Consider the following 27884-nt stretch of genomic DNA (forward strand, 5'->3'; position numbering starts at 1 on the left):
TTGGTCGTAGGGGATAACGATAAATAAAGTCGTAGGCTAATTGTGATGAAACAAAATGGTACAATTGTTTTTATTTTAATCTCATTAACTGTGCCCTACATGTCTCTGTTTTAAAAAGCAATGACAGGCGATGGTGTGAGACTTGCTTTGACCCAATGCTTGAGAGAGAGAGAGAGAGAGAGAGAGAGAGAGAGAGAGAGAGAGAGAGAGAGAGAGAGAGAGAGAGAGAGAGCTCCTTAAATCCACCTGTTAGCCGGCATATATTCTTGCGCCTTCGGTTTGGGAAGGTGAACTGATCTCCAGAGCCGTGTTCCAGTGTTTTATCTCAAAGTTCTGCGTTTTTTCAAAGTCGTCACCGCGCACAATCTGCATCTTTAATGGACTATCACTGCCGACGACACAATACGGGACAATGTTAATGCATCGTTTGCTCAACCGTCCACAAATGCCTTGATCTCGCAGTGACTTCGCAACAGTGCTGCAACTCGCGCAAAATCGACACACCACGGGACTTTTCTTATTCATTCGTGAATATGGCAGAGCGACTGCACTGAACCGGAGCCGAGGTTTGCAACACATTGTTGCAAATATTTTGAAGAAGAACACGATGCTCTCCCTCTCGCGTGCCCCGTAACTGCTTCCATTCATTCAGTCCAGCTTGGCTCGAGCGCCGTCTTCTCTCCTGGAGATTTTCCTTCCAGTTTCCTCTCAATTATGTTCACTTTCGCTGCCTTTTGCTACATGCTTTCCCTTGTCCTCTGTGCTTCTCTCATCTTCTTCGCGATCTGGCATGTAAGTGTTTGCTTCTTTGACGTGCTTTGTAAAAAAAAAAAGAGAATATGCTGCAGAATGGCATGCGTGTGTTAGAGCAGACGATGCTGCATCAGGCAAAACTGTCCATCACCAGATCAAAGCCTTCTTGATGTTATGAATGTCTCTGGCATGTCTTACATCACCAAATTCAGAAGCCACTGATGATCACTTGAGTGTAAATTGATAGTGAAATTAGACTTGGGTCATAGGATTGGTGTACATGCTGACTTGGTGGCACCGGCTTGTGTCAGGGAAGTCTTTTTTTTTCCTTTCTAATGGATGAAACACCTTTATGGGTTGTTTCAGATCCTGTTTATCCATTTCAGGAAACACATACTTACGCTAAAGCCCCTTACAGTTCAACTGTACAAGCCACAATCAGTGTTATTTTCCAGCAGCAGTTTGTGCCTGACCTGTTTTGATGTTACGCTGTCCTTGTCTGTGCACTTTATGCAAGGTGTAACACTGTTTTTTTTTCCCCTTCCTTGAGGAAAGCTGCATTAAAGCACTGGCTCACATTCACAGCACTGCAAGACTGCTCTAGATTTGGGTCAGCACAGTCGTTTGCCCTAGGCTTGCTTTTGCATAGCAACAGACATTATAGCCTCAAGGGTTAAATAAGGGGTAATTATGAGGACATCACATTTGACCCAGACCTTTCTGTAAGGCATCACTCAACTCAATCTATTTCCAATAAACTGTCCTTCGGTGATTCTAAAAGTAGTTCCTTTTATTTGTCAGTTATTTTGTGAGAAAGGCAGAAATGCTGTCCTCAGCGGTTTCAAGCTTTTGAATCTTTAATAGACTTAATTCGATCGGCTCACAATGGGAAAATCCTGACACGTCGACCCTCTTTCAGGTCTGCAAATTGAATACATTTTAGGTTTCGAAACATAGGATCAGCATGATGTTACACGAGTTTTTTATTAAAACACTGAATATAGATTATGCATTATGAGACACCTTCCTCACTGTCCTTTTAAGCCATGCTGGAACACAGTATGTCACCCAGACATATCAAAGAGGGCAGCATCTGCTTGAAAAAGGACATATTGTTATAAAATCGTGTTTATTTAATGTCAGAAGACTGAGGAATCATAGTTGATAAGTGCCCTTCAGTCAACATCCTATGCGTTGTAAGTGACTTTTTAATAATACACATAAATTCGTATTTATATATACAATTATCATGCTGACAGTACTTATCGGCTGACGGCACCGCACAAATGCACACAATCCCAAAGGACTATCTTGAGATGTGGTGTGAAAAGCAGCAGACAGGGATAATATCCTATGAAAGTACATTTCACGCTTTTAAGAACCCTCCACAAAGAAACTGGAAAAGAACTGACTATTATATAATATTTGTGATTTATTTATTGCTGGCAAAAGTTTGGGGTCAGTAAGATTTTTTTTTAAGAATAAATATATTTATTTAGCAAGGACAGTAAACTGACCAAGAGTGACAATAAAGATATTTAAATACTACTTTCTATAAACATTCCTCAAGTAACCAATGCATCATAAAACATTAAGAACGCACAACTTGATAATAATAAGAAATGTTTCTTGAGCCCTCGTTCAGTACATTAAAATGATTTTTGAAGCATCACGCGAGACTGAAGACTATAATATGGCTTATGAACATTCAGTTTTCGTGTATAAATAACATCTACCAGCAAATCTAATGATATCTCTTACAGCACGGGAACTTTTCAAACACTGCAAAGCCTATCTTTCTGTATCTCAGATTACGAGCATGGAAGAATCTCTCTGCCGTCCTTTTCAAAGGGATCTAAATAGATGCCTAATTTGCATATTTCCCCTTGTGTGTTATTCTACATCTGAGGGGAAATGATCCCCACATTAGCTTAACTAACACAGAGAGTCAAAAGCTCCCTCAGCAGATGTTTCGAGTCCACTTTTCCAGCCAGTGGAAACCGACACATTGGTGCCCACAAAACGTTTGGCAAAGATGCACAGTTTAGGACAGTACTTAACAGATTGTCTGCGCACGCAGTGGTGTGTTCATCTGTGAAGGTTTAAATGTATTATCGAGATGTATAGTGGTCGTCCTAATCGTGGCACATTTAATTAAAAAATCCTGCGCTTCGAAGAGCTCTTGTTAAACATCAGGAGGCAACTTGATTATGCTACAAGGAAACAGGCTTCCACATGCTAATACGTGTTTTATCACAACATAGTATTGAAAGAAAGTGTTTTATCATAGCATAGTATTGCAACTCTAATACACTCTCAGGAATGAAGTTGCAAAAGCTGTCACTGGGGTGGTGCCTTTTTGAAAAGGTACATGTTTGTACTTAAAGGGTCGATTTTGATTCCTTAAAGGCACTTGTTATTACACAAAGTGTACATATTTGAAACTAATGGGTACAAAAGTGTGCCTTTTGAAAAGGTACCGCCCAAGTAACAGCTTTTGTACCTTTTTTTCTGAGAGTGTAATACTGTAATTTGTGTGAAAAGAAATAAAAGTTGTTGGTGCTTTACTGCAACATTCTGTCATTTTAATTGGAATCTGAATGAACTGTATGTATAGATTTGTTTGTGAAGTTTTGCAGCGACAAAATTTCCAACGAGCCTATGTCGGTTTTGTCATTTGGCTTACGTATTAGGAAGTATTAGGAAGGGCTTACACAAGCTAGTAGTATTAGGAATGTCTCTTGCCCCACGCAATTTTGGAAATAATAGGCCGGTGTTAGAGAATGAGGTGATGGATTAGGGCAAGCGTGATATCATTTATAGACATTACAGCGGGCAATCAAAAAGAAATCTATAATTTCTTCCCTCTTACTGGTAACACAATGTGTTATGATCATGATAAATGTGACCCAAAACCATAAAACCAGTTGTGCGGGTATATTTGTAGCAATAGCCAACAATACATCGTACAGATTAAAATGATACATTTTTCCTTTTATGTCAAAAGTCATCAATAGATATAGAGGAAAGATCATGTTCCATCAAAATATTTTTTAATTTCCTCCCTTAAATATATCAAAACCTATTTTTTGGTTAGTAATATGGATCCCTAAGAACTTTAAATGTTATTTTATTATTATTTAGATTTTTTGCACCTCCAATTCCAGATTTTCAAATAGTTGTAGCTATCTCAGTCAAATAGTGTCCTATCCTAACAAACAAATCAATGGAAAGCTTTTTTATTTAGGTTTCATGTGGTGATTTAAAATAATTGACCCCGGTCCAGGGTCACAGATATGAGAATGTTTGAGGAAATCCCATCTAATAATTTTAAATATAAAAAGACAGAGTTTACTGAGCAATTCTGTGCATTACGAGTATATTTATATGCAAGTACAGTTCTCCAGTCAGCTCAGGTTTTTTTAATACAACATAATCCCCAGATGGGTAAACTGATGTCACATAGGGAACAAAACAGCAATGTTTCCACATGGATGCAATGTGCACATGTTACATTCTTTGTTGCTTTTCTTTCTAGAAGGCATGTAACATATGCAGAAAGATTCTGAATTTCTTACAACTATGATTAAGATTCATATGCTGCTGTCAGGTTTAAACCCGGCCTTTCTTTTTAAAATGAACCCGTTTTAAGTGCTTTTTATGCTTCATCAACATTTATGAAAAGTGTTCAGTTATTTATATGTCACTTGTGTAGCTTATATGGTTCAATGATCCCCCTTTCATGGTGCAAGTTTAAATGTGATTATTAAAGGATGGCCAGATTTAAAATGTGTATGCAATGTATTTTTTTTTCTTCTAGTTATATAGTGGTTACACCGCACACACTTATCTGACAGCCGAGAAGAAAAGCAGTCAAAATCAAACCCCATTTTTACTGCTCGGGTCGCCTACAGAATTGAGAAAGCATTGATATACTACAGCAGAGGTAGTGTAGGAGGAGAGGGCAGCTTGGTCTGTAACAGGGGAAATAAGCTTGTCTAATTTGATCTAACTTTAATTTAGGCTTCTCTTGCCTTGTGCATGAGCTATAGCCATGAGGCACCATAAGGCCCTATTTGCTCTAATGCACTTACTAAAGGGGATAATTTTATATGCCTTTGCAATCAGTATAATGTTTGTCACATCAAACACTGCTTCTGCCTTCATGATATACGGGATATTCATGGTATATTAAAGATTTCAATATGTTGTGAAATCAAGAACCTTAATATTCGAGTTTGTCACGTAAGGTCTTTTATGTATTTCATTCTATGTATTCTCATTCTCATTATATAAATGAATATACATATGTATGATTAATAACAGTACGCAACATGTTCCAGTTGCATCACCCAGCTCAACTTCTGCTATGCCAGTGAGACGCTGAAATAATGGAGGATAAATCAAAGTAATAAAAGGAAGGCATATCCTTGAAAATCACGCAAATGCTGCAAATCCATGTGTCTAGCCTAACGATAATGATAGCGTTCTCTTTTTTTTTTCTTCGGGTTTTCAGATAACAGCCTTTGATGAGCTTCAGGCAGACTTCAAGGTGCCGATCGATCAGGGCAATCCACTTCACGCGGTAAGTCATGCAAATAATGTACTTGATCATTTGATTCATTGCCCTTTCCTGCACTTCCATGGAAACGAACAAGTTTTTTATGCGTGCGTGTGTTTATTTGTTTATGGTGGGAATATATTTCAGCGGGCCCTCTGATCTTTTGCAGGCACCAGGTGTGTTGCCTACCCCAAACTCCGAAACATTTCCTGTCATCTGCAGCATTGCATGAATAATCCATAGAGCAGCTGTCTATGTGTTGTCTTTCCTCTGCTGGAGGCCCTGGCAGCTTTAATCTCACTAATGAATTCAAACTGAGGCAACTTTTCCAGCTTTTTGGATACACCAACTGTTATCCAAAAGTTTAGAACAACATTGTCAATCTAGATGCCAGCATTGCAGAATAATTTACATGTGTGTGCTTGATACCTCGCCAGGCTACGTAGTGACAGAAAACAGGGCAAGGGTGAAGATAGATGTTTTTGTTCTTTTGGAGAGGCACTGTGACGTGTACAGGCAAAGCCTGAGTCACGTATCCGCTTCGCACAAGACTTCTGTAGTTGTAATTTATTGCTGTCTTCCCAACAAAGCGTCAAAGTAAAAGATACACGCTCTATATGTCACCCACCCCTCTGTTAGGCTGGAGGGAACTATGGAGGATCTGGTGCTAAAAGATTGATGGCCTCCTAGCTGATCTCACCACCCAGTCAAGTCAATCTCACACCCTGCCTGGCTAATTGGTGGCTTCTGTCTGTCTTCAGCTGGGAGGAAGTCAGGACTTCATCCTGTGATTCTCATTGGGGCTCTCTTTATGACTCTAGTCTGCACAGTACTGCTGCAGTCTCTGTGTTCAGTCCCTTCTGTTCAGGCCAGCTTCTTTTACACCTGGCATTAACATGCTTTTTGCAACCAGACAGCAAAATTATTTCTTTATGAGCAGTTTTTAGGGCTGAGAAGTATTTAATGCAACGGATATAAATGCAATAATTCACACAATTAATGCAGCTTTGTTTTTTGGTTTTTTATCATTTCTGAGGGTGGGTAATGTTTTAATATGCTTATGCAATTTGGGTCGAAAAAACACAGTCTGCATGTACCCTGTGATCAGCTATACTTGAATGGCTATAAATATTAATTTCTTCCTCAGAAACTGAGGAAAAAACATCGGTATTGATAAAGATAACTGTGAGACTTGCCTTGATAGTACTTGATAGTGAAAAGATATTAGCATAAGATGAGACAGAATAGAGAATATTGAATTAAGTTTATTTTTCTCACCCCAGTTTTCCCTCTTGTTTAACAGCAGTATATCTTTCCCTCTTGTATATCTAAATAACAGCAATATCAGTATCACTGTTCATAATAGCAATAATGATGAGACTGGCTTTGATAGTACAAAAAAAGCCATTATGTAATTGTATGTGATATTTTATATTTTGTAATATTGTATAATAGGTAATATTATATGCTTAAATGTTTATTATATAATAATGTGGGGACTCAATGTGCAATTATTATTACATATTGTAACGTTAGATGCAATTAATATTAAATTACGAACAGCAAACTGTGAGTATTCACTTAAAAAATATTTATTCCATCTGCAACTTATTGATAGTAAATAATATCAACGCCAAATAAAGGTAGCCAGTACACCAAATAAAAACGAAAACTCGTTTTTGATACACAAAAATGGACTTTAGCGTGTATATGCTACTCAATGCATAGGATTGTAGATGCGTATCTTATATACGTGAAAAATGAAAATCATATGCATGGCACTCCACAACGAGTGTTCATTTTTATTTGCCATACTATTTCTACATATTTTAATGAGAAGGGGCTCATAAAATCTAAATAATAAATAAATCTTTTGGCAACCAGAATTGCTAAACATATTATCAAAAGATGACACATTTTCCTTACCTCATTCGGAAAACAGCGTTTTTCTTGTTTTAAGCATAAATCTAGCAAAAATGAGTGAGGGTTAAACATTTGAAACCTTAATATCACTGATAAATCAGTGAGCAAGAGCTTGGAGAACTGTCACATTTAACTGCCCTTGACTTGCTGCTGCTCGGCTAATTCTGTGAAGGCATTCAAGACATAATTCTCCAGCAATTAAACACTTCTGATGCCATTCTTTTATAAGATTCCCTAATAATCCTTGCCGAGTTTTCTTTATGTGTTGAAACGAAGCATCTTTCATGTGAACGTTATGAGCTCATTAGATGGAATTTGTATCTGCTGCGCTGCCTGATGCGCGCAAGCTTTTAATATTTTATCATGCTAATGTTCTAGACAGACATTACCATGCATGTGGCTGATTTCAGTGTATAACAACACTAAATTAGAGGTATCATTATGTTGCTTAAATGCATGACAGCAATAGTATATGTGATCCAGATGTTTGTCAGCATGCACCATGTGAGCGATCCAACACTTCAGCTCATTTCTTTTAGATTTACTTTTATAAAGACAACTACGAATCAAACACAGGTAAAACATTAGCTGACCGTCTTCTATTCAGAACTTATGGTAACTACATTACCTACCGCGCCCGCTTTAGATTTTACATTAGACAAGCCAGAATTATTCATGCAATAATTATTTTTAAAAAAGTTAAAAGGTGAAATTATTAACCTGCTGCAAAGTGACAACTGTGGCAGATTGTGGTCAGCAAAAACCGCAAATGAACCCCCATTAAATGTATTCGAAGCCGTATTTTATTATAATTGTTTTTACTTGACATGGTTTGAGTATGAGGGGATGCCAAGCAACATATCCATGTCGGCATCTGCCGAATTTGGCTAGTTTCTAAAATGACCAAAATTAGTTTGTCAGAGGCTCAGCTTTTGATCACATCTGTTCCCAGCTCTTTTCATGGCATCATTATAGATGCTGAATACTATTTGTGCTACAGAGACTCTGTTCTGCCGTGTTTGCATTTGTATGTCCGTCAAGGATTACCCATTTGTATTTTGCAGATTCCATAGCTCAAGAACATAATATTCTCGCAGCCGTATTGACTCTTTGTCCTATATTTAATATATTGCTTACACTGTACGCCAGCACTTGTCAGGCAGAATTTGTGCTGACGAATATTTCAAAGCGAGCTGAGTCTAATTGCCTGCTAATTAAAAGTGCTGATATGGCTGCAGTTATCTCCAGTCGCTGTGGCTGCCAGTGGAATATATTTGCATGCTGTTGTTGAGGAGGAATGGTGTGAAAAAATGTCTTAAGCGCATTCGGGTGAACTAAAATGAGGTGCTGTCCCAAAAATAGGCAGAGTTGAGTGTAACTTTCATGGATGTTTGGTGTAATCTCTGAAACACAGCTGTGTGCCGGAACAAGAGAGTGGGAGGTTGCCAATCAAAGCCTTGAAAAAACTGTTTAAAAATGCACTGAGGAAACTTTGGGAAAATAGCTGCATATCAATTATTTTTCACAGATTCAGCCAACAAGCGTAATGCCACGTTTTTACTAGTGGAATTATTTGTGTCTTTTAATATAGTAGTAAAACAGGTTTAATAAGTATATACATTTTTAATGAATATATCAATTTTGATTTATAATATAATGTTATGCATAAATGATATGATATCATATTATATTGTTAAACAAACAACCTTTTTTTCTTCAATATATTAGACTGCACATCTTATATTAAAAATGAGAGATTAGGTTATTGCATTTTCTTGTGTTATTTTGAATCTGTAAAAATGTAAAATAAATTAAATTAAATTAATAAGTAAGTAAATAAAATGAAATGCCTGAAAATTAATTGTGCGTGTAAAAACATAAGAATACAGCACCATCATTAGTTAGTGTGTGTGATTAAACCGACTAAGAAAGGCTGAGCAGAAGTGTTGTACTGTTGTGGTCACTATTGGTGGTTCTGTGGATCAGGGAATAACAGCGCAAATGATTTAATTATTTACATGTGCAGGCTAGTAGTGTAAATAATGTATTGAGTTGAATACAGTTAATGCGAATTTAGAAAACAGCATTTTTGCACCCGTCATGCCAAGTAGCATAGGAACAGTGCTCTTTTAGGCAAAGTGCAGCCAATGTTCTTCTGTGTTACTCATGTATGATTTATTCGTGCCTTAACATATGTCTATACATGCGTCCTATTGATTTCTGATGCTTTTTGTGCACTCAAATATGAAAAATTATTCTATAGTGAATATACGACAAAAAAGGCATGCAGGGAAAACATATTCAGGATGAAAAGAAACCCTCTAACCTGTTTTAAATGTTCAGAATTTGCATTAAGATATCTGATGTATTGTTAGATTTATTCCACTGCACATGTGATTAAATAAATGATAAATGATGAAAATAATGATAAACCATTGAACTAATATGAATGGGCGTGTATATATAAAAATAGATTTTGAAACATTGTCCCTGGAGCGTACCGCTACTTTTCCTGCCCCTAAAACATACATGTTTGGATGTAATCGCCATATGCCATTTTTCACATGCCATTTTTTCCACCTCTTAACAGTTGTTTTTCTAAATGCAAGTCCCTTGATGTCCTTGCCAGTGTGTAGCGCTCTGTGATTCTGCAAGGGAACACGGGCCAGGAGCCTTAGGCAGCAGTGCATGTCAAAGCTATAACAACTGTGCCACAAACACCTATTGTATGAATATGCATTTAAAAATTACTTTTTATACATATATATATAAAAAAAAAGATTTATTTATAAAATACAATTTTTTGATGCATCACATCAACTTTTTAGCAGCTGAAGGATGTGGCCTTCGTACTAGTTACGTCCTTTAGATTGCAATTTTAGGTGTTATTGGAGACTTAACAGGTATTTATTTCTCTTAACAGCGTGAAAGACTTCGAAATATTGAAAGGATCTGCTGCCTGCTGAGAAAGGTATGTAACGGTTTATCTGTGGGGAAATTCGATTCAATTCAGTTCAATTAAAGGGGACATGCACTGTATTTTACCAAAAAGGTTTGTAACCAGGCTGTTTTGGGTCACCATTGACCCATATTGACTTATATGACCTATATATTTTTTCCCTACTATGGAAGTCAATAGTGACCAAAAAGAGAAAAAAAATTTTCCTTTGTGTATTACAGGATAAATGATGAAGGAATTTTCATTTTTGGGTACAAGGAAATACATTTTCTTTAAATCACAATATAATATAATATAATATAATATAATATAATATAATATAATATAATATAATATAATATAATATAATATAATATATAAACATTTTATTGAAAAAATTGGCAATTTGTAATTGTATTTTATATCATGCATGAGTTTATTATTAGTTGTTGTTTTTTGTGTACAAAATAAAAGCATTTTCACTCTTGGCCTCCCTTTGAAAATGAAGATTTATTAATGAAAGGTATTATAAAGTGTTTCCCGCACCTACATAGTGTGAAACCGAGCGCGTTCTGTGCGTTTGAACATTTGAATCCAAGCACTATCCAAGTTAGAACCTGCTATGTTCCATATATATATTGTGCCAACATCAGCAGAACGCCTTTATGAGTAATATGTCTGATGGTGTGAGGCTCGTCTAGAATCCCAGCTGCTCCGTGTGCGCACGTGTACCTCGCAGAAAAGGTTTCTGCTGTCACACAGTTTCACCTGATTGCGAATGTAAAAGAAAACAGTGCCTGACAAAAACACTTATCCAAGCAGAGTCCACAAGGGCTTATATGTGCTTGAGCTGAATTGCCTTTAATTGTACAGACACGCAATTTATAAAATGGCTTACAGCTCACGACCGGACAAGCCGCGTTTAAAGGCAATGGATGGTTTTAAAGCTATCTCTGTTTCCCCCCTCCCTCTTTGATTCTCTTCATGCACACAGGGCATGGGGTTTGTTTGTCATTTATTATCATTATTAATTATCTTGGTTGTAAACATTAGCTTAAGGCTCTTATCGCTTCCCATGGGCCACAGTGTCTTTGCTATGAATGACACGAGCACCATGATAATTTGTTAGAATGAAGCCAGAGAGTAAACAAACAAAAGTGCATTTTCATTCTGAACAGGTAGTCCTATAACAGATGGCGTCTCTTTACTCAGCAAATAAGAGAGTTTAATATGGGAGAATAAACATATACCTAGCAGAGTTTTTGTCAGTGAGACAATTTTATTGCCGAGTGAATCTGTGGATTGTGCATCTTTCCAGAATGAGACATTCAGTTATGCTCACAGGTATTCAACGCTAGGGTGACAAAAGCTAGCATGAGATCATTTATTTTCTCCCACTAGAGGTGCAGAGTATTTTTCGCAGCCGACAAACAAACATGCATGCTTTCTCAATTTTGTTAGCCCGGTATAAATGTCAGTTTTTGACATCTGTGTCATTTTGTGTGCATTCACCAAAACGCCTGGAAAAAAAAGAGAGAGAGGAATGGGGGTTTGTTTGAGTGACTTAGAGTCAGTCAGACAAACTTATGCTGAGTCACGCAGAGCTTCCTTGTAAAGCACAAGCATATATTTTTAGATAACTGCTAACACGTCTTTTCAGAATGCATAATTCAAATACCTCGCACCTGTAATTTATGCACTTTAATATAAAGTGTATTTGCTTGTTACACACACACACACACACACACACACACAAAACACACAGTTTACAGTCAGTCAATTGTTTAGTTTTTTGAAAGAAGTCTCTTATGCTCACCAAGGCTGATTTATTGATTATTAATTAAGAATACAGTATATATACTGTAAATGCAGTTAAAATAATTAAACACAGTTAAATGCATTTCTATCCAAAATGAATTTTTTTTTATTCATTGTTTAATGTTTGAATGATTATTCAAAAATCATTCAAACATACTAATTATTAACTGTTGAAAATAATTGTGCTGCCTAATATTTTGGTAGTACCTGATACTTTTTAAATCTTTTTTAACGTTATATGATTACACTATCAATTTTGATTATGAAAAAAAAATGTTTCTGAATGATACTTTTGCTTGTATTTTAGTTTTATTTATTTTTATCTGTTCAGCTGTAGAACATAGGTTGTCGACCTAAGTAAAAATAGTTTATATTTTTTATTTGCACCCAAAATATAGCTTTCTGAATACATTATAAATGATATCATCGCCATATAATTAAACAGTTCTGCTCTGTGGCTTTGCATCTATGAATAATAATAGTTTCATTTTTGCTGTGAAGTTCTGTCCCTGCAGTTTACCATCATTGTTTTGACCCTGTCTTTCTCTTAAGCTAAGCTTTCCTCTGAAGGTCAAGGTCAATATACCAGCAGCCAATCAGAGGCATCCGCTGGGGGTGTGCGGCGTAATCCCCTATGGTTGCCAACGCTGTGTGTTTGTTCTTCAAACGAGAAGCTACTTTTTGATGTTGCGGTACAAACGTTTCTGTCCTCTCATCATTCCACTTCACACTTGCATTCATCACCAAAGGCATTTGTGCAGAATTTGCGATAAATGGAAATGAAAGGTAGAACTGAAAGGCAGAGGATCATTCATAAAGACCTGTGTGATATGCATATCTCTTTGGAAACTACCCTAATGATGTTCGGGTACATACTGATACACACAAGCCGAGATACGACAAAGCATAAAACATCTGATGAGACTTTTTTGAGATCTGTGAGGTCTTATCAATAGAAAGCTTTGCAAATGCAGAATAGTGCTTTTGCACCATATGGAATTGCAAAATGCAGATTGTTTTCAAACAGGTTGCTTGGACATCAACCAAAGATTAAACAACATTATAATGTTCAAAAAATTTATAATTATTATTAGTATTTAAAACAGTTGAGGACATTCCTTTTCAGTATCCTTTGATGAATAGAAAGATACAAAATTCTAAAAATTAATACTGCTATTTAGCAAGAATGCTTTCAATTGATAAGTGCCGATAAAGACATTTAGAATGTTACAAAAATTTCAGATAACATTTTCAAAAACTATTCTTCAAAAGAAACATGAAAAAAAAATCTACTCAACTGTTTTCAACAATAAAAATAAAAAAATGTTGAGCAGAAAATCTAAATATTAGAATGATTTCTGAACGACCGAAGCAGTGATGTTAAAATTCAGCTTTGAAATCACAGGAATAAATTACATTTTAAAAAACATCCACATAGACAAACAGTTACTATATAAACGTTTGTTATGTTTTTGCTGTACTTTAGATTAATAAATGCATGCATGGTGAGCATAAGGTAATTCTTTAAAAACCATTATAAATCTTACTGTTCAAAAACTTTTGACTGGTTTTTAAAAGCATGCATACACAAAGTATTCCAAATGATTTCCTTTATGGTGAAAACATAGTATTATAAAGGGATTAAGATGCCCTTTTTCAAGCGTAAGTCGGAACAAATCTAATTTCAGATTTATAGACTGCTGTGTTTCACCCCAAACACACTATAGTCTCTCGCTCTTATGACTTTTCCAAGTAATCCTTATCTCATTAAAGCAGGGAATGTGATTTTTCTTTTTCACACCCTATACCGATATTCTTGGGGATGCAGTGAGAAATCCTGCCTCTGCCTGGAGGAAAAGCTCCATTTGCCATCAAAGGGGCTCAGGGCAGAGAACGAGGAGGGGGCTTTGTTGCACTGTTCCGAGTCTCTCATCCAGCCGAAAGCAGAGTCTAAACTACCGCTGCCGAGGCGGAGCCCGTAAATGAATTAGCGAGAGCTGTCTAGATTGGTCGCGTACGATGAAAAATGGAAGCTTGCTTGACAATTTATTAGCTTGTGATGTATACGCTAAACTCCTTTCAGAAAGAAAACCACGGTTAAAAATAAACCTTTGTTATCGAGCCTCTTGTAGCCGGCCCCCTCGCTGCAGGAGAAAAGAGCATTCTCCTTTGTGGCTTTTAAAAATAGCAACATCTGGCTGGTAATCAGACAGTATCTTGTCTCTGTGTGCATCTTGTTAGGTCTGGGACATGGGTGTGTGGGGGGCAGCAGGGGCCTATTATCCTGTCAGCAGCCTCTGAGACAGCGTGCTCTCAGCAGAGGTGTGGCAGTGATGCTGCTCCGCTGCTGCTCATCTGTGGTATAATTAACTCTGGCCCTAAAAACCACAGTCTCACACTATAACTTTCAATTAGTGCAGCCCTTTCAGCTCGACGTCACTCGCTCCTATCCAAAGTTGTCTTCCATTCGCATATTTAGCGTTTTCTTCTTGCTTTTTGCGAGTCTGATTGTTCAAAAGCTTTACGTTTTTAGCAATTCGATTATTCATTGAATTCACGTTAGCATATATTGCATGTAGAATGGTTACAGCAGGGTTGTAGAAACAAAGCTTGATGTATTATTGCAAAAATAACATAACTAGATAACTTTGTTTTTTCTTGTTTATTATTGTCATGTTTTTATTATGGGGGGGTTTGTGTTAGTTTGCAGTTTTTTTGTTTGCTTGTTTTCCAGTTATATAGTATATTTAGTGCAAATAACCTGCAGTGTAGTTGAGATGAATTGGAATTCACAACAAAAAAACACAATATCTGAGAAAAACTGATCTGTTTTCAATAACTTTTGTGAACATTACATGTTCAGTAAACTGTTTTCAGATTCATTATTGGCAAACTGAATATTTTTCAAGGTTATTTTATTTATTATTTAAATAATTTATATATTTTTAATGTATTGTTTTATTCTGAAAGCAAAGATATTGCAGAATATTACTACAAACAGCATATTACCTCTTGATATTAGACATTAATACTGTAAAATTGTACATGTTAAGTAACCACTTAGTTTTTTTGATCACTTCATATGCAAAAAAAAGTCTGAGATTTTCCAGATTTTATTTTCTTTTAAAAGAGTATATAAATCAGGTTTATATATTTAGGTTCATTAATTTCACTTTAATTGCAATAAAAAGATTATTACTCAGTTATTGAATGCCTTTTGTTAAAAAATGTGCAATGTTGTTTTCATGGGAACTTCTCAGATGGAATTTTTGGCGGTTTCGCATCTGTAATCTTCAATTACTATTCAGTTAATTTATATCAATATATGTTTGATTCTGATAGAAATTACATTTCAGAGCTGAAAAAACAACATATTGTATTTTTTTTAAGTTGTAAATAAAACAAAGAGCACAATTTATGCATGCAATAAAATTACAATTTAAGTCTTTTACTTAAAATCTTAACATTTAATTTAAAAAAAAATTATTAGTTGTTGTTTTAAAGGTTTTTACATTTGCTAGACATTTAAGGCAAAATAAAGATAACTGAGTGAAAATAATTATTTAAAAATAAAATGTATTACCACAAAAAATATATCACTTTATTCAGTAAATTAACATTATATGCTGATTTATTCTGAAGGAAATTATACTGCCTTTTTGTGGAAATTCAAGCCTGTCAACCTATTTTGGGAATATAAAAATGAATGAATATAATCTCTCTTAGTGCAGATAACAATTTTTCAGCTGCCACACTTCAGTTTAACCCTGCTTCATTTTTTTTTTAACCTGGAAGGGAGCCAAACACAGCCATATATTATTTAAAATGGTGATAATCACAGTCTGAATAGTTAAATGGAGAGCCACTTTATATGCTTTCTAGTGTCATGGGAATAGGTGTTCTTTAAAGAGAAAATATATATAATTCTTTTCTGCAGTTAATTATTGGCTGCTGCTGAAAGAGAAAGACAGTAATTGGAGACTAGCGGCTCTTCTGATCTGCTAAGGCCGAGAACATTTTGCTGTTGCTAATCTGAGTACGCAGCCAGATTTGTCATTATAATATGTGAATACGAAAGGAAATGGTTCTTGAACATATATGAATTTATGTACAGTTACTGTACAAGTATGTCAGCCCCCACAAAAAAAAGCGATGTTATCAAAGGCATCTCTATTCTCTCTATTCTCTATTCAAAGAATATCTCTATTCTTAATACATACATTGTCAAGACGCATTGTCTAATTAAAGCGGCATCTACAGGTTTGGTGCCCGCTCTATTCTGTATTAATGGCGGGACATGTCATTAGTAGTAAGTAGTGTTAATTGGAGAGACCTGCAGTGGCAGGCTGGTGAGAGTTTGATAGGAACAGAAGGTTAGAGAGCGAGCGGGGGAGACGAAATGTTAAAGATACTCCACAGTCAAAAGCACTCAGCCACAGCAGACCTCTCATTAGGTGACATTACTCCGAAGAGGCTCTTGTGAATCCCATGGGAAGGCAACTTTAAAAGTTACACTTAAAGCACTCAAAGCTCCTGGACTTCACTTCGAGTGGTCCTCGACCGCAGCCTTGTAATTATCATACAGCTATGGAAAAAAATGTAGGAGAAACTAGCTCGTCCTGAATGGGTAAATACGTTCATCAAAAGCTTCAAGTGTGCACAGTCAGCAAAATGCAGGGAAATAGTTGATATAGAGTCCAAAATCAAAGAGGGGAAAGATTTTAAACCCTTTATAAAATACGTAAAACACTCATTAGACATTTTTAACAGGACGTCATCTGCAATGTTCAAGATAGAAGGTTCTTTACTTTTTATTCAAATTGATGACAGACTATGCCTTTATTTGTGCAAATTAAACATCACAGCTGGCCCGCTGATTAAAAATGTATGTAAATATCACACTTAAAATCACCCCAAAATTTTAGTTTTTGTTTACGTGTGCTTCTGAAACGAAGGACAAAATATTGTGCCTAAAGTTAGTCAGATGTTCAGAAGCCCTGAAGTCTAACAGATAAAGACTGATCTTCCAGATGGGCCCGTCCTAACCCAGCTGCCAGTCCATATTTACTTCATTATGCAGCGTTCATCACTGTTACTCTGTTTCAAAAATCTATACTGTGGCAGAATTTTAAGGCAGAAAAATCTGTTTCGAAAGGTAGGCAAGTTAATTATGCTGCTTTAGGAGATAAATATAAGGCCAAATATGAAGTCGTCTTTACACACATAAGTCCAAATGCATTGCAACAAGCTGAGGGAAAACATTAACACTAAGATAGTGAAAGAATGCTTATTATAAATAGTTTGAATGTATTTTTTTGTTTTTGTTATGACTGAAACTTACGTTAGAACATGCTAACGACAAACCCGTATGGAGAAACTGGTGAAAGATTACTTATTCTAGTGTGGAAAGTTTTAGTTTCAGCCAGTTTTAGAAGAGAAACTTTGCCAACGGCTGTCCACAATTTAGCTCGAATCCAGATAAGAAATTATCCATGAGCTTGAAGCGAATAAATACACTAAGGGAATAGTTTAAGTAGAATCTATGCTAAATATGTTAAAGTCTTTCAAACTCACGCATTATATTTCTCTTGTTATGAAGATAAGAATGTGGCACACGGATAGGAAATACACGAATAAGACATTTATCATTTTCCTTTTATAACCAGGGTATTTTTGTATTGGCGGTGGAATATTTTGGGCTTTTTTGCGCCAATAAGGTTAAATAGCTAGGACAGGTCAAACTTTAATGAGCCCTCTTACGTAAAGGCCTGAACCACATTTCCTTTTGCCTGCTGTGAAAGGACTCCACAGGAAAGGTTTGCGCCTTAGGATGTTGTGTCTTAAATGATAAATGATTCACTAAAGCCAGCCCTCAGTCTGTGTCAGGTATAAACTGGAGTTAATGGCTACAATATCAGTCTTAAGTCCAATACACAGCAGATATATATACTATACTTGCCGATTGATTTGCTATAAAGTCTAACTGAGGTTTATTTGATGTTAAACTGTTGCTGTTTTGTTTTTAGTCATTTGACGGGGCTTGTATGGGATTTAGTAACAAAGGAAATCCCAACACATCTGAAGACGTTTGGGTATTAGACATACTGTTCAGAGGAACTGCCCTAAGAGTCCCCTTTCTTGTCCGTTTACAGCAAACTGGCACAGCAGTGCTGCCAAAAATTGTCCTGTTCTTCCTCAGCTGAAGGTGATCTAACATAACCTAGAAACTATGTCCTAAAACTCGCAATTTTAACACCAGTGATCACACTGATTTCTTTTATTTCATCAGATACCGTTACAGAATTTCAAAATGAACAGTTTGCCCTTCTCCTTACATAATGTAAGAGAAATCCAAAGTAATTTTCACTAATCTCTAAAATTTCTCCAGAGCAACAGATGTTAATTTAATATAGTCAGTTTCCTTCTTAAAGGGATATTTTAAAATGACAACTGAACTAGATGGCACACTGAATTTATTGAACACTGTAATAAAAAAAAAAGAAATCTGAAAAAACCTGGTAAATGATTAATGGTAAATTCCTGTAAAAACCTAAATCGACGTTCTCAGAATTCCCTGCATTGCATTTTAAATGTTTGAATTTGATGCTTCTTCTTAGTTTTTCTCATCAGTTATGTTTATTAGGTTTGTATGTTACATCTATTGTTGTTAAATTAATGTTTCTTGCATATTTTAGTTGAATGAGTCTCGCCATGATGGTGTTTAGCGTTTGTGTAAATGACACTGAGCACCTTCTGCATATGTTACTGTTTAAAAGCTGCTTGTGATGGGTTTTGGTTCATCACCACCTGCATTTGGTGTTTATCAGTGTATTTCAAAGGTACAAAACACATTTCAGTACTTTAATAGATTGGTATATTAGCATTATATCAGTAAATAAAATTACGGTATTTAACTGTAAATTAAAAAAACATTATAGTGAAGATGAAAAAGTTAGGTATGGTTTTGTGTACTGAAATGTTTTTCAGAAAGACATTTCATCAGCTGGACTAAACAACAGTACAATCCACTGAAAACACTGTACTTTCATCCCTTCTTTTAATTTCTTTTAAAAATTAAATATGGAGCTACCCTGCATGAGCACGGTGGCATTACATGTCAGCACAGTAATCACGAGGCTATCATCACAGACAAAATATACTATTAAACGCTATTTATCTATTTGTTCTCTTTAGTTGGTGCTTCCAGAGTACTCTATCCATGGACTCTTCTGTATCATGTTCCTGTGTGCTCAGGAGTGGCTTACTGTAGGCCTGAATATCCCTCTGCTCTTCTACAACACATGGAGGTGAGCACCTGAACCAGCCTTCACTCCTCTTTACTCGCACAGGATACTGTATGTGCCTACTACCTGACAGCTTTCACTAAAAAAAGTGTTCTGCGAATTCACAGGCCTTCACTCAGTAAAGAGCAATACTTCACATACCTCCAATTTATGATTATTTAAGTACAAAACAGCTAATGTTAGTCATGGAGGAATAAGAAAACTATTATTGACAGCTCTGTCTGACTGAAGGAGAGATAAGCCGTCTCCATTTTTTTCTTATAAATAAACCAATGGAAACAATTAATATTCATTTTCTTGATAAATAAATAATGAAAAATTATAAAAACGTATTATTATTTTTTAAACAAGTGAATTTTTACGAATGCTTATGCATCACCATTATCATTTCTCAGATCAATCCCATTCCTAATTTTCCTATATTAAAGCTTCTTTCCACAGTGTCTTACTAATCTTGTCACTGCGCATTAGTCTTTCAGATTTTTCTAGATGAATAATAGCAGACTGAATATTTCATCACACAGAGAAACAACTGGGGAAATCATAACTGGGATAAAATGAGTTTCAGTCATTCTGCAGTGGAGCTCTAAATCTTTCTTCGGGGTTTGTTACTGAATGTTCAGAGCTGTTGTCAATTACTGTCACTATCCTCCGAATATGAGAAATCGTTCTGCTATTTTTTGTTTGTTTTGTTTTTTGCAGGATGATGAAAGACTGAAATTAATCAGTACAAAAGTAATGGTGGATTTTAAGTATTGTTATGAAGTTATGTCTGATTAGCTAGTTAAACTTGCTATCAATAATTTTCCTTATCACATTGCTTTCCTTTTAATAAATCTATCTTTTTTTAACAGATCCGATGATGCTGCTATGATGCACTGTCACTCCCCTCTTCTTTTGCTCTAATTCTTTTACGTTTTTTCCTCCTAATGCGCTTAAAGCCTCCACTCCTTGTTTTTGATTTCCCTAATAGAATTATTGCACCAGGGGTGACGTTTTCCTTGTCTTACGATTACAGACTATATTTAAGTCATCCATCTCCAAGGTCTGCCAAGACTGACAGAAATATTTAAATAAAAGAGTCTTAAACTTGGCATTAGATTAAAAATAAAAAATAAAAAAATAAAAAATAAGTTACATTTATAATTAAATTAATTTAATAATTAAATAAATTGCATTTAATGATACGCAAATGAAAAACTAAGATAAAGCTACACTTGTTGTTTCAAGACGCACTACCCGGCTCGTGTTTTTTCCCATTTTCGGCAGGTACTTTCACAGCCCCACAGACACTAAGGAGCTTCTCTACGATCCAGCATCAGTCATGAACGGAGACACACTCAAATTCTGCCAAAAAGAAGCCTGGTGCAAGATGTCCTTCTTTGTCCTCTCTTTCTTCTACTATCTCTATTGGTGAGTAGATATCCAGCAGTTGTCTCGACCAAGCTTAATTGCCTCTTAATGGGATTCTGTGCAATGCATTTACTGATTTTTATATCATTACAGCCAAATATGCTTTTTAGTGTGTGCCTTTGCTATAGTATAAGCTACCTTAAGCCTATAGCATAGCAGAGATATATACATAAACAAGCATTTGAACTGACAAGGACGCACTTGGATGGCGCCAGCAACATGCCTTTGGGTAGAATTCCTGAATTCTTTTTTTCCTCCACACTATATAGCGTCACATTAAATGTTAATATACACATTTAAAACGCACATATTCTATAAAGGTTCACCCTTCCAGCAAGCAAGCCTTATGACCTTTTGTCAGATCAAAGGCAATTGTTGTGCACCAGCCATGTTCTGCATTATTTAACGCTATTTGCTTCTGGAATTGAAATTCTAGGACAAACACAGCCTTTTTGTTCAGGGTCTTTTGCACTCACCCACTCTTTGAGGAGTTATGGTAGTGAGTGGTTATGCACAACTTAAACTTCACCTAATTGTGCCACACTTTGTGAAACAGTCACAGGTCTTAAAAATAATGGTCTCTGTAACTTTGACCTTTAACCCTCTTGTAATTGACCCCTTTGCAGACCCACCCCCTTTGTTACTGTTGCTATGTCTGGCAATCCATGGAGCTCTCAAGCCACACATCATATTCTAATGAATTGAAAAAAAACATTGCGGAGCAAAGACGACACTGACAACGTAACGAAAGTCAAGACAGGGCAGGTTACTTTAGTAACTAAAAACTAAAAATGTTTTATTCGGCTCACAAAGAGACATAAAAATATATTTTTCATTGTCTTTCACTGTCTTATTTCTAAAGTGTCCGCACTGCACCCGTTTATGAGTACAGTTATTTCATAAATATATTCACACATTTTTTTAACAAGTTCAGTGATTGTATAAATAATATATAAAGAGTACATTGACTGCATAATAGGCAAACCAGTGTGCATTCTTATTAAAACTATGACTATGTGTTTCAATCTATGAAATAAATCTTATTAGGAGTGCATATCCACAGTTTTTTTGCAGAAAAAAACACAGATTACAAAATAGAATAAGACAGTTTTTAAAGAAATTTAAACAATAAATACTGTTTTGTTACTCAAATACTGTTTTATTGTATTGCGACAGATCAATAGCACTTCAAACAGCACTTGAATTGATCATTTTTAAATTTTTACTAGTTATAGCATGAAATGAACATGGTAAACGTCAGAAGGTATCTTGTTTCATCCGCGGAAAGACATCAGTTCACACCACTTTTCATGTTCAAGTCCACCAATGTTAATCGATTCTCCTGACTGGTTTGTTTGCCGGACAAAATGGCAGATTCGGTGTTACACTCTAAAAAAGCTGGGTTATTGTTTTAACCCAACTGCTGGGTTCTGCCTGTTGAGTCACTATGTTAAGTTATTTTTTCCACTGTTGGGTAGTTTTTGTGTAACCCAGCTGTTGGGTTAGTGGCTGGGTTCATCTCCATAAAAGTATACACCCCTCCCCGTCCCTCTGACGAAATAATCTAGCGCAGACGTTTTAACCCAGCTGTTGGGCTACAGTTGGAGCACTGGCTTTTCATTCGGTCAGTCCTCAGCGCCGTCGAGTTACTGGACTTCTTCAGTGAAGAAAAGGTTCGTATACGTTTTATTCTATCTCCTAAGTCTTTTATTGTATTGTAAATAATTTTATTTCACGCAACGCAGCATACAGATGATATGTCAGTCAGTTAAATGCGTCAGCAACTGTCGTTTTGTGTGACGGAAATGCCTTGAATTGCATATAAACTGACTTTAATATTTATAATACTGCTTCTAATTTATTCGGATGATAAATATTTTCTCACAACTTTGTGCTGTTTGTTTTTGAACAGGTTATGAAGTAACAGCATTGGCTTCCTTCAGCTATGGATGAAACGCAAGGCAGCAGTCTAACTTTCGCAGTTTCCACAGGAAATAGCCCATCACCGACTTATATTTCAGCGACACACTGGCACACTAATCAGTGCTATTTTGGTTAAAAAGAACATCAGAGAACAATTTAATACACTTTCTAAAATGCTTGTTAATGGAGATGAATGCATAATTCGTACATAATTCAATTTGTCTTATATTTTTCTACATGGGTGTTTTCACTTATTAATAAATCTTCACGTTTTGATTATTACTGTTGTCTTTAGTAATTCTGTGTCTGCTTTTTAATTTCCATCCTATTTTTGATTCATTGTAAGCCAGGAAATGTAATTTCCAATCAGTGTTTGAGTTAATTAAAACAACCCAACATGTTGGGTTAAATATTTGACCAAACATGCTGGGTAGTTGCTGGGTTTGTATGTATGATTGGTCAGAGCGCCTGTCAATCAAACTTCCCCCAAAGGGTCAGTTGCTTACTTGGCCCTATTTTAAACTTAAAGGGATAGTTCACCCAGAAAAAAATAAAAATAAAAAAATTGAAAATGATTGTAACTGTGGCAAATTACTACAAGATTATAAATACGTATATAACATCTTATTTGATGAATGCTGCCCATTTGTCTGCCTTAGTTTAACCCCTGTGGCTTGATCTTCAAACTTTCTTTGTACTCTAACCTTTTGTAACAACCACAGTTTTGTGCTACCTCTCCCGAGTCAATCTTACAAATCAATTGCAAATCCAATATCAGCGCACCAGGCCATCACCCATCCAATTACAATAGCTGGGTTTGTCGTTCGTTTTTTTTAAACACCATTCAAACCTAATGACTCAAGAAAAGTATTGTGCCACTCCGACAGAAGTGAAAGAGCGAGATTTGGACAAACATCACACTAGTTCTCGTGTGTTCAAGTTTCACAAAGATTGCAAAGGCATAAGGAACATTGTATGCCTCGGGCTCCACCAGGATCATATCTCTGATCATAGCCGCAATACGTTTTTCATTGATCTACCACTTTCAACATGAACACTAAAATTGTGTTTTTGGGACACAGATAAGCAGCAGTCCTTAATAATACATCTTTAGATTTGGGATAAGACTTTGGCTATGTGCACTGAATATAATCATGACACTCAACATTCGAAAAACATTTCCTAATGAAATCAAATATATATGCTTCATATGCAGCAGTGATATCATTTCAAAGAGCATCACTAGATCTGCTTTCTTTTTAAAAAGATTAGAAATAGGATCCACGCTGCTACTTTTCCAACCCCCACGCGCTGAAAATAATAAGACACAGCGAGCCAAGAACTGCTTATGCAGTTTTTATCAGGGCAACCCCTTATTATGTATTAATGCTTCTGGACAGCATTCTGGCATGACATCAATGGCCTCTAGTGTGAAGTCAGCACAGAAATTCAACATACATCAACATATGGCAGTGCATTCTAAATAAATACAATCCATATCATACACGACCTGCCTGGAGTGATCCTCAAGCTGGCGAAGCTGTCATTTTCCATAGCATCAAGTGCTTTGAAGCCTCTTGTCTTATGTTTCCATGCCTCCACCAGCTGAGGATGAACGCTGCAGTTTCAGCTGGATAATTTGGGGACAAAATGCATCTTTGTGTTTGTTGTTAGCTAGGGAGAAATGAACTAATTAAAGCCGTTCCCTGACAGAATGATTGAACCCACGGGCACAAGCTCATTTCATCAGAATCGAAAAGTAACGTGCACGAAGGGAGAAGTCCCCGTTTCAGTGCACAGGATGGGAGTGATGTAATTTCTGAAATTAATTAAAGTTAATTAATCTGTCTATTTATCAATCACATTTTTTTCAGAATATATAGACATCTAGTTGGTTGTTGTTGTTTTTTAATTATAATGTAAAATGGATTGTTATTTACAAATCTATTTCTAGTATGAGATGCTTTAACTACAATATTTGTCTTTAGGATAAACTAGGATAAGTTTGATTGATTTAATTAGTTTAATTGATTTAATCACAGCTCACTGCAATCATGAGTGCAAGTTTGACGTTATAAACTACTTCTGGTGTTTCTGGGCATTTTAAATAGCTCATTTGCCACCTTCAAGTAAACAGATCAAAATAACTTTGAATATGGCCCACAACCAAGATCTTGTGTAAGTTGTTAGCAAATCGGAACAACATTTATTCGATTTTACCCAATAGTTTTAAAAAAGTATAACTTTTTTTGCACACAATGTCAGTAACACTTGTTTGTTCTGTCTTCCAGTATGATCTACTCCTTGGTGACCTCATAACAGAGTTCTCAACACCGCTCATAAGACACTGTTTTCCGAAAGCTCTAAACTACATTTGGATGAAACAAGAGCACCGCTAGACACAAGTTCAACACACTGCAGTGTCTGAACCTACACAGAAGACTTGACCCCATCTCCCCAGAGTATCAGAAGAACCCAGTGTTGTTTACAGATCTGACTCAACGCCCTAGATGTCTCATAGACCTGGTGTGACGTGCTTTTCACAAGCTCACAGTAACATTTGCACAGATTGTCTCAGGCATAGCACAACATGTCCTTTACCACTTTGAGGCACAAAACCTGCCAACCTTTACACTCACTATATGTAGCTTCAAATTCATGTCGGGTTAAAACATAGGAAAAGGAAGAACGATGGCTAACTTGATCAGCGAATGTTTCATTTTTACCAGTCACATACTAGGCCACTGAATTTGATTACGTGGGAAGCTTTTGTGATATATTTTGTGTGTATCTGTGCACTCCTAAAATAAGCATTTTTAATATGAAATACGTATCTGTTGCATTACTTGTGTACATAGAGAACTTTGTGTAATGCTTTTATGTGTTGGTGTCAGTGGGTTGAAATGTTTTTGGACTTTATATCGAGGCTTTATTATAGAAAACAAGAGCCACTTTTCCACAATTTTTGCACAAAGTTGTTATGAGTTTGCACAATAGATACAGTTATTGGTTGTGGTGGAAAAATAAGTCATATTGATATACCCAGTAAGAGTCTTCCAATATATTACAGTGCATCAAAGTATCATACATTTTTATTCTAGGGAAGAAATTAAAACCACAGCTCATGGTCTATGAATTTCACTTTCTCATTTTGTATTATTGTTATTATATTAACTGTATTACTGTTATACGACAAGGTCAGCAATACTGAAACAATTATTTAAGGAATCATTGAGTTTGTTTACTCCATCTATCTATCTATCTATCTATCTATCTATCTATCTATCTATCTATCTATCTATCTATCTATCTATCTATCTATCTATCTACCATCATTTCTCTTTTTTTTGGTTCTTAAAAAAAACTCCAAACTCACACCTTCTACAGCTTTTAAATGAACTATGTTGTTGGATCAGTCAGGCTAACTGTCCGGAGTAACCACATGATGCATATAAGCATAAACCCCTCAAGACATCTACGTGATGCTTTGGATGAGCACCATATATAATGCAGAGTACTGAAAATAGCAGTAGACACACTACATCATTTTCATTGCCGTGTAGGGGATAATAATACCAGTCCCCAGCAGTACTATACTCTGCTGCTGTCATGTAGCCTGCTGTCTTTTGTATGCCTTATGTAGTTACACATACGATGACCAAACATTTTCTATATCCTTATTGTGGACGTGTTCACCCATCCAAATATCAGTTACGAAATTTGTATATGAAATAAAACAGACTATTTTAAAACCGCTACAAGTGCTTTCCTTTACACGTACGCTTGAATACCACTTTTTTTTTTTTTTACCCTTCCGTTTCATCAGTCATGCGGTTCATGATCCATATGTGGTTATTTCACTCAATTACCCACAAAGCATTTCTCACATCTCCTCATTCGAATCCTCACCCCGGAGTGACTCTCTGAAAAACATTCACCTCAGACTGACGCGAACCCCCATCTCTCACATGTCTCCTCTTCAGGGAACGTTGCCTCCCGCTCGTAAGTCGACTATTATCTGCGTTTTCCGGAGCCAAGCCCTGTGTGGCAGTGACTGGCTGACAGATCGGTGACAGGCTGTCCTCCTGCTCCACCTGCTATCCGTCCAAATCACTGCCACATGCTCCATAATTACAGTTTGTAAAGGATGCAGTTCCCTTTGCCAACGATCTAACACTTTGCCACTTATAGCCGTGAAATGAACGTCATCAGATGTCTGCAGGTCTTGGCACTCGAAGAGCTTTTTTGCCACCCTTTCGACACCCATCTCTGACCCTGCGACACCAGATAAGTGATGAATTTTGGCTTTGGATAAGTGAGACACGAAAATCTGAGATCCATAATAACTGCAGTAAAGGGTATTATCTGTTTGTTTTCATGAAGTATCTTTGCTTTTAAGAGTTCCATGTGTTTCTCTCTCAGAAAATATCTCTGCCCTCAAGCGAAGAGCTTTGCACATTATATGCTTTGACAAGTGTGGTTGTCCTCCACACAGTGCTGGATGGGCAACCTGTCAGCTTGCCGGGTTTCTCAGATGCCCAGCCTGTCAGCACAGATTACCCAGAAGGCCAGCTGAGCATGGATTTTACCTGCCTTGTCTTTCTAGGACTTTTTCACCTTGCTTCCTGGCCACACGAACAAACACAAATATTGGCTTGTGTAAGCTTTCTGCAAAACTTTGTACAGTCTGCGATTGCTGGCACATCTAGCCAGAGTGCTGGCAACAAATCACAAAACCTAATAGTTACCCAAGAGAAAAACAGTCACCAAGGTGTTGGTTTTTTTTGTTGTTGTTGTTTTTTTTAATCTGGCATCTGTTTAGATTTTTTCCTTGACTCACTAATAGGCTACATCCTCTTAGGTACCAGATAATCCTTAAAAAAAGAAAAAAGAATCCAATAAAGCTTATGCTTCCCCATGTTCTATACAACAAGAGCAAAAGTAAAGTAAAAGTAAAGTCTTTTTAAAGTGCCCATTTTATGGATTATGAAAGGTTCATATTTTGGTTTTGGGAGTCCCCAACAACAGGTTGGCATGTATGAAAGCTCAAAAAACACTTCCGTTTTCTTATAATATGCATTTATTTTTCACTTGCTCAACAAATCCCAACTTATTTGTTGAACGATTAATTTTTCCAAAACTTTTTTTTTGCGCGATGCTGCGTTGGTGATTGGTCAATTTTATTTAAAGCAGTGCTTGTAAGCTTTTAACGCTACCAAAGCCACACATAGTGACAAAGAATGAATTTGCT

At 36.3% G+C, this 27884-nt stretch overlaps 1 protein-coding gene across 8 annotated transcripts; it reads left to right on the forward strand.

The window, feature by feature from the left end:
* The first annotated feature begins 235 nt into the window (after positions 1-235).
* On the forward strand, positions 236-26387 carry cnih3 (cornichon family AMPA receptor auxiliary protein 3). Of its 8 annotated transcripts, none has more exons than XR_006247306.1 (7): positions 236-792; positions 5270-5338; positions 10161-10208; positions 19188-19300; positions 20564-20710; positions 20804-20939; positions 24925-26387. XR_006247306.1 is itself a non-coding variant. In XM_043220593.1 (6 exons), the coding sequence occupies exons 1-6, from the start codon at positions 715-717 to the stop codon at positions 20841-20843; spliced, it is 495 nt and encodes a 164-aa protein (XP_043076528.1). In that variant the 5' UTR covers positions 236-714; the 3' UTR covers positions 20844-24917. The 8 variants fall into 8 exon arrangements, 6 of the variants coding, with proteins under 6 accessions (XP_043076528.1, XP_043076529.1, XP_043076533.1 ...); XR_006247305.1 differs by lacking the exon at positions 24925-26387 and adding an exon at positions 22623-24917 and having other exon boundaries at positions 20804-22383; XM_043220593.1 differs by lacking the exon at positions 24925-26387 and having other exon boundaries at positions 20804-24917.
* Positions 26388-27884: the final 1497 nt, after the last annotated feature.

The sequence above is a fragment of the Puntigrus tetrazona genome, chromosome 20 (genome assembly GCF_018831695.1).
Source record: "Puntigrus tetrazona isolate hp1 chromosome 20, ASM1883169v1, whole genome shotgun sequence".
Lineage (NCBI taxonomy): Eukaryota > Metazoa > Chordata > Actinopteri > Cypriniformes > Cyprinidae > Puntigrus > Puntigrus tetrazona.

Coding starts and splice junctions, on each gene's coding strand:
- cnih3 (XM_043220593.1), top strand. CDS start 715: ATGTTCACTTTCGCTGCCTTTTGCTACATGCTTTCCCTTGTCCTCTGT. Junction 793..5,269: donor TCTTCTTCGCGATCTGGCAT/GTAAGTGTTTGC, acceptor TCGGGTTTTCAG/ATAACAGCCTTTGATGAGCT. Junction 20,711..20,803: donor TTCTTCTACTATCTCTATTG/GTGAGTAGATAT, acceptor ATATCATTACAG/CCAAATATGCTTTTTAGTGT.